Below are 8,190 nucleotides of genomic sequence, written 5' to 3'. Positions count from 1 at the left end.
AGTTTGTTTGATGAGTGTAGAGTGGATGAGGATCCACTCAACCACTTAGTGACGAGAAGGTATGGCTTTATACCTCTTTGCAGTGCCGCCAGTGCCACTGCTCCAACTCTCTCTCCAGAGAGTACCTCCTTCGTCGAGTGCTATGCAGGAGTCCCTGTAACCCTACTCCTGTCCCTCTTGAGCTGCGTGTCGACCTCCTTGACACAGCTCTTCCTCCTCATGAACTATATGCTGGTGTCCTTGACACAGTTCTCCTTCCTCCTAACTGGTGACTGTTCTCTTGACTCCTATCTTGTGAACCCCTGAGTGGTAACCAGCTGCAATTTACTGAGCTTGGTCCCCGTCTTGGCAGAGCTTGGTCCTCCTCGCCTGTGAGCTTGGTCCTCTGCATGTGTGAATTCATTGTACAAACATCCTTGTCACTGATCTCCATGGAATCTACTATATGACCTCTCCTACTACTGATCTCATCAGAATTCGTGATATCATCCTTGTTTGTACTGATCTCACTGAGATCTGTCATAGAGCCGATTCTACTGCAGATCTTGGCAAATTCTGCCACAAATCCTATGATCCACCCAATCCCCTGATTCCTGCACTCCCTTCATATGAACTAGCAGGTCTTCCTGCTTCCTGCGCACTCAGGCCCATGACAACCTCTTCACAGCATCACCAGTGACACTGCTCCAGCTCTCTCTCCAGAGAGTACCCTTGCTGCCAAGTACTGTACAAGAGTCTCCACTGAGACTCCTCCCCCTCATCAAGACTTGTCACTCCTGTCCTTCCTGAGCTGTGTCGACTCCCTTGACACTGCTCCTCCTCCTCATGACCTGTTCGCCAGTGCCTGCCACACAGCTCCTCTTCCTTCAACTGGCAATGGTTCTCTTGTCTGCATATCTCCTGAGCCCCTGAGCAGTAACTGTCTGCATGCTTTGTGAGCTCAGTCCCTGTCTTGGCAGTGCTTGATCCTCCTTGCTTGTGAGCATAGTCCCTCTCACATGTGAAACTGTCATATGAATGTCATTGTCACTGATCTCTGTGAGATCTGCCATACTATCATACTTACTGCAGATTCTGGTAGGAACTGTGATATCAACTTTGTTCAGGCAGATCCTGATGGGATCTGTCATAGAACCATGTCTACTACCAATCTCACTGAATTCTTCTGTAAATCCACCAATCTACCCAATCCCTCGATTCCCGTGCTACCTTCATATGAACTGTCAGGTCTTCCTGCTTCCTGCGCAGTCAAGCCCATGACAACCACCTACAATAACTGACTGGACCACAGATGTTGAGCAACATTGCCTACAGTGATGAACTGGACTGCAGGTGTTGAGGAACACTGCCTACAGTTTTGACATCCAATGGTGATACAACACACACATTTGAGATGTCATTGCAAAGCTATGCTATTGCAATGATATGAGTCAAGTAAAGAGTAGTAAGATAAAGAGTAGAGTGGATGAGGATCCACTCATTTGCTATGGTGAAGTAGTAGTAGTATTTATGTGTTTTGAGAGGTGCCACCTGTGGCACCACTCCTACTCCTCCTTTCCTTGGCTGTGTATTGACTCTTCTCAACACTGCCCATCCTCCTCATGGTACCAATATTGGTCCCCTTGGTCTGACTCCCTCTCCCCTCAATCCATGGTCTTTCCTTGGCCCCTATCTGATGGGCCTGTCTGACCATGTGACCATCCTATTGTCTTGTTCTCATCCATGTGGTCTACCTTGTGACCAACCCTTATGAAATCAAGAGCATGTCCCCCTTGTGTGGTAACCTGCTGCTTGCTCCTGAGCTTGGTCCTCTTCTTGGCTAAACTTGGACCCTTGTAGCATGTGAGACCTTCCCTTGTGCCCTATCCCACCTTTGACAATGGAGGTCTTCCCTACCAAGTTTCCTGTTGCCTTCTTGTATCCTGTTGGTCCATTCTGTACTGATGGCACTTTGTGCAACATGTTTTGGTGAAACCAACCTGATGAGCATGTTTTGTTCATTTTCAGTGAAACCAATCAGAAACCCCTGTCATGGTTGATTTCCCTGAAATCAACTGGAAACCCATCTTATGGTTGATGTCACATTTCATGTGCCTTTTTCTGGGCACACCACATCTTCATCTTCATCTCAGATCTACCTGCACCAACCCGATCTCCTGCGCAGGTCCTGTGACAAGGGTCCTTGTATTCAGCGCCCGTGGTGGCAGTATGTGCTGTAGTGGGCATGGATGCATGTGTGCTGTTAGATGGCGACATGTTGGCATCAGGCATACTGGGGACAATCGAAGTAGCAGGAGTACCCTGAGGGGAATTATCAGTGCTTGATGACACTCAATCATAGGACAACCCCTCAGGATGATCAGGGTTTTCTAGAGGTGGCAACAAGGACCCGCCTCAAGCATGTGTAACATAATGTGGTGTTATGTTGCTTGAGGTGATTGACCATGGTCAAGTCAAAGGTGTTGTTGCTGTCAAGAGAACTTATGAGTGCTACCAATGTTACATGTGCAGGCTATATGCACATTGTAACAGTGGAAGTAGATGGATTTCAGGAAGAGGAGATCTAGATGGAAGCCAGTTTAAGTACTAGCTTCCATACAAGCAAGGTTTTGCAAGATATTATCGAACTTCTTGTGTGACGTGTATTCGGCCGAGAAGTATCGATGGAGCATTCCCGTGCGACTAGTATTCGCACGAGAGAGTGCTCAGACGTGACATACCTACAGAATATTGGAATGAGGTTTGTCAGGGTTAGGACATTTGAATTTGCGACTGGCGATTCGGCATGGCGAGAAAGTTGAAGTAGATAAGGCCACACAAAGCGTAGAGACAGTGAGGGTAGCGCTTACGGCCGAGTAAAAGGCCTGAGCATCTGAGCACGGACCACATGTGTCACAACCTACTCAAGACAAAATGCTTTGTTATGTTCCACAGTTAATGCGGCTCTCTGCCGCTCTTCTTTTGTATATATATATAGACCCCTCGCTCTCTCGCTCTCTCTCTCTCTCTTATCATCATCAACAAGACGCCTCAACTCCAACCACTGACGAATGACTTCAACGCACTGATGAATGACTTCAACTGATTAAGAGTCTGAAACTCAACGCAATGCCGCCATCGACAAGAGCTGGACAGACGGGAAGGGGCGATGATGATCAAACGACCACAGGCAATGGACAGGAGGAAGGATGGCTCACGCAGGTAGTCAGGATCCTCCAGCTGGCGAACCCAGCACTAACGGCCGAGGAAGCAATCGTACGAGCTATGGGTCTCATCAGCATTAGCAACCAGACCCCGCGCAGGGAAACCAAGAAGATCCCCAAGGAGGTGTCGAGCGCCATTGCACACATCAAGAAGCTCAGCGACAGCAACTGGCACACTTGGGAACCTACCTTCATCGAGTGCCTCCAAAGAGTACATAATGCGAAGGAGATACTGTATGGCACGGTAGTGCCTGGAAACGAGGAATACGATGAAGACTTGGATAAAGCCCTTGTGGGCCTCATCCACGCCTGCTGTGACAACAGTCCAGACAGCCATATCGACACCTACACCGTCAGGGGAGTGGATGAAGAAGTCCAGCTCGGTAGCACACTCTATGCCAAACTCACGAAGGCACTAACGTTGAACGATGCTGTAAAGCGAGCAGGACTGCAGGATCGTATTCACACAGTGTGCTTGCACAATCGAGACATTGTCAGGCTAGGCAAGGAACTCGATTTGATCTGGAACGATGCGGCACGCCTGGGAAAGTGTTTCGACGAGGACCTCAAGAAATCAACTCTCTATCACTGCACGGCCCAAGATTGGTTCTATGCCAATGCCATCGACACACTGAAAACGGCCAGACCAGACTGTAAGTATGACGAAGCCTACCACGCACTCACCAAGAAACAGCAGGATGGTGAGGTCACTGGCCATATTAGAGGAGCAGCAAGGGTTGCCACAAGCATGGACCAGGCGGAGCAAGGACCCAGAGGCAGGCGCGATCCTCGCAACCCCTCGGCCCCTCCAAAGTGCTACGCTTGTGGAGGACCTAATCACATTGCTCGAAACTGCACAAACACCAACAATAACCCCGCACCTAGTAGAGACGGACCCACCCCCAATCCAGCACAAGAAGCGAGTCGATAGGAACTCGGGTGCACCCTCCTAGCGATCGGCGGGAATGAGCAACCAACATCGGACACCTGGATCATCGATTCGGGTGCGACGCACCACATGGTAAACGATGAAAGAATGCTGCTCACCTCGATGCGCAAGGATGGTCAGATCTGTACGGCTGGAAATGAAAGGCTTCAAGTGAAGGCCATAGGAGATGCCTCCCTTCGGGTTGGCGATGTAACCATTCAACTATTGGATGTGCTCTATGTGCCGAAACTTAATTCTAATTTATTATCAGTACAAGGCTTGATCGAGAATGGTGCACGGGTAACTTTTGATGAGTTTGGAACCATCATTAAGCAAAATGACGGTACATGAATACAATACAAGAGGAACAGAAGAAAAGGGTGGTTCGAAGTACAGGGAAAGGCACTAGCCCTGGAGTTGGAAGAGACACTTGACGACGTCCCAGAGGACAACCAGAACACAGGAAAACTAGATAATGCCCCAGAGGGCAATAAGGACACGAAGCATCAAGACAGCTACCTATGGCATGAGAGGTTCGGACACCCAGGACGAGACAAAACGAGACAAATCCAGGCTCATTACCTAGGTACCGACGAGGAAATGGAACATGAGTCGAAGCACTGTAATGCATGCAGCCAAGGAAAACAGACTCGAGCACGGATGAGCCAATCAGAGTTGGAAAGAATGGAGGCACCATTAGAGCTGGTACACGTAGACCTGATGACAGATTTCAAAGGACATGCCAACTACCACTACGCACTAGTTGCTGTGGACGACTTCTCCTCCCTGATCTATGTGGAACCACTCTGCACAAAGAGTGCTGCACTCACAGCGCTGAGGAGGTGGATAGCCAGGATGGAACGGGCAACGGGCAGGAAACTCAAAACACTCCGCAGCGACAATGGAGGAGAATGGTGCAGCATAGCAGCCGAAGACTGGCAAACTCAAGAGGGTTTCAAGTGGCAAAAGAGTGTCCCGGGGATCAGCGTCCAAAATGGACGGGCAGAGAGAGCAATCAGGTCGGTCCAAGAAAAGATGTGCTCGATGCTGATTGGTCGAGCTTGCCCCAGAGAGTTGTGGCCGTATGCAATCACAGCAGCAGCACACGTGATGAACCTTACCCCGTAAGCCACCAAAACCATTCCCCACGAGGCCTTTTATGGAACCACTGTGCACAAGCTGGCCCAGCAGCTGCGAGTCTTCGGATGCTTGGCATGGGTTCATGTTCAACAGAAGGACCAGCAAGGCAAGTATGGGGCTAGAGCAAAGCCAGCCATCATGATTGGGTATGACGACGAACACAAAGCATGGAAGTTTTGCAACCCGGACCAGCCGGCGTCAATCCAATGGAGCAACTCAGCAACATTTCATGAGGATAAAGGATGGAGTGATCGCCAACAAGAGGCAGTCAGGCCCATGGTGACCGCGGAGGTCGAGGAGGAGGGTGTCATGCCAGCCATAGTGGAGGAGGAGACCAAATCAGAGGCCGCAGTGGAGGATCTCCTACCAGCCGAAGACAGCACAGTAGGTGCCGCCAACACAGCAATACTGAACCTGGACCCAACGCTTGGGGAAGCAATGGATGGTGAGGACGCCCAGCTCTGGAAGGAAGCAATACGAAAGGAGCTAGAAGGACTCGAGGCAATGGGGACTTGGGAGGTGGTGCACCAACCGCCAGGAGTACCACTTGTGGACTCTAAGGATGTGCTTCGGCTGAAGCTTGATGCTGATGGTGTACCTGTTAAGCACAAGGCGCGACTGGTTGCAAGGGGCTTCACACAGAGAGAGGGGATCGACTACCAAGAAACCTTCTCTCCAGTAGCACCCCTCGGAGCGATCAGAGCCATCTTAGCACTAGCAGTGCAGAACAACTGGGAGGTACATGCTCTGGACATCACTATGGCTTACTTGAACTCCATGTTAAAGGAAGCAATCTACATGAAGCTGCCAGAAGGATCAGGAGTAGCACCCAGCAAGGTGTACAAGGTAATCAAGGGTCTATACGGCCTAAAGCAGTCTGGACGAGAATGGAATCAGGAGTTCGACAGGTCTTTGCGACGCATGGGATTCTTCCAGGTAGAGTGCGCTCCCTGTATCTACACCAAGGGACAGGGTGAAGATATGGCAATTGTGGTCATCTATGTCGATGATACATTAGTCATAGCACCACGGCTGGAAATGGTCCTAAAGGTTAAGAAGCAGATTGGCCAGAGATGGAAGATGGAAGATAGCGGTGAGGTCTCTCACTTCCTGGGCATCAAAATCAGTCGAGACTGTGCGATGCGCACCATGACGATTGGTCAGTCAGGGTACATTGACCAAGTGCTGGCAAAGCACCTGGACAAACGTACAAAGCCGACCATGGTTCCAATGCAGAGCATACCGGAGGGAACCCTTGTCGCAAGCGCAGCACAACAGAAGGAGTATCCGGTGATTGTTGGCAAGCTGCTCTGGGTTGCCAACAGCACCCAGCCCGACCTTAGCCTTACCGTGGGTGTTCTCGCTAGGCACATGCGTGAACCATCACAGGAGCATTATCAGGCAGCACAAAGGGTCTTACGCTACCTCGAAAGCACAAGGCAGGTTGGATTGGTTTATAGGGCAAGTGAGTCGCAAGAGCCACTGGTCGCACACAGCAATGCAAACTGGGCAAGTGATGCCACCATACAGAGAAGGAGTACATCGGGGTCAGTGGCATTAGTGTATGGGAACCCAGTAGCCTGGAAGTCAGTGACACAAAAATGCGTGTCATTGTCCACTGTCGAGGCAGAGTTCATTGCAGCCACGGAAGCAACACATGAGGTGCTCTTCCTCAAGCAGCTGCTATGCTCAATTGGCATTGCCACAGGCACACCGACGGTCTACTCGGACAACACTGGTTGCATACAGGTTAGTAAGGACCCAGCACAGCACTGGAAGCTTAAGCACATCGACACCAAGTATCACTTCATCCGTAACAATGTTCAAGAGGGAAGGGTGCAGATCAAGTATGTAGACACCACGAGAAACTTGGCAGACGTACTCACAAAGCCCATTGGGAGACAGGCAATGCAGCAAGCAAGATCTGGGCTACACCTGTGAATACCGGCATCAGTGTACGAAATGGGGTCCCCGAGCTATGCGACAGTGTTGAAGAACGGAGGTCACACCTTGAAACAACAGCATAATGAACAGGGTACATATGCTGTTGAGGGGGGGAGTTGAAGTAGATAAGGCCACACAAAGCGTAGAGACAGTGAGGGTAGCGCTTACGGCCGAGTAAAAGGCCTGAGCATCTGAGCACGGACCACATGTGTCACAACCTACTCAAGACAAAATGCTTTGTTATGTTCCGCAGTTAATGCGGCTCTCTGCTGCTCTTCTTTTGTATATATATATAGACCCCTCGCTCTCTCGCTCTCTCTCTCTCTCTTATCATCATCAACAAGACGCCTCAACTCCAACCACTGACGAATGACTTCAACGCACTGACGAATGACTTCAACTGAGAAGACATGCCCTCCTACAAGTCCCACAGAGCAGTGGCACCGAGCGGGAGCACAGCTAAAATGTGGCGATCTGTAGCGAATTGCTAACGCTTGTGACGGAGTGGGCTGAACGCCAAATGGTGGTAGTCTGTCCCCGTCGGTCTATGAGGTGGATCAATGCTCACTCCAGAGCTCGCAGCACATGACCGGTACAACACAATGCATTACCAATTTAATCTTACCCCTCACTGGGGAACGTTTCAACAAAACGAGGGTGCGAAGAGCATTGTTACAGTAATTGCGTACATACCAGCTTTGCCATATCCAGAAGGAACCTGTCGTTCTCACAAGCGGGCAGCAATGTAATTGGATGCGACGAGCTATGACTAGGAGGCAATTGTCATGCGCCTAGACAGCTACTTGTTTCCCATGTTCGTGCCAACTACACTTGGTGCGATCAAGAGCAAAGTCTCGCTTGCTGTAGTCACTGTCCTTCTAGGTCTCATCACCAGTCTTTACAGACGATCCTCCAGCAAGGACGTAAATGCATTCATATCCAGAATGGAGGAAGGTGATTTTGTCAGAACTGCGC

General features: G+C 50.1%; 1 protein-coding gene across 1 annotated transcript; it reads left to right on the top strand.

Annotated features, from left to right (window-relative positions):
- Positions 1 to 3,108: 3,108 nt before the first annotated feature.
- UHO2_01566 (uncharacterized protein) lies at positions 3,109 to 7,212 on the top strand (the record flags this gene model as incomplete). Its single annotated transcript, XM_041554033.1, has 4 exons — positions 3,109 to 4,126; positions 4,157 to 4,431; positions 4,528 to 5,083; positions 5,261 to 7,212. The coding sequence occupies 4 exons, from the start codon at positions 3,109 to 3,111 to the stop codon at positions 7,210 to 7,212; spliced, it is 3,801 nt and encodes a 1,266-aa protein (XP_041409967.1).
- Positions 7,213 to 8,190: the final 978 nt, after the last annotated feature.

Source organism: Ustilago hordei, assembly GCF_900519145.1.
Source record: "Ustilago hordei strain Uho2 genome assembly, contig: UHO2_contig_02, whole genome shotgun sequence".
Lineage (NCBI taxonomy): Eukaryota > Fungi > Basidiomycota > Ustilaginomycetes > Ustilaginales > Ustilaginaceae > Ustilago > Ustilago hordei.
This window is presented reverse-complemented; position numbering and strand designations above follow the sequence as displayed.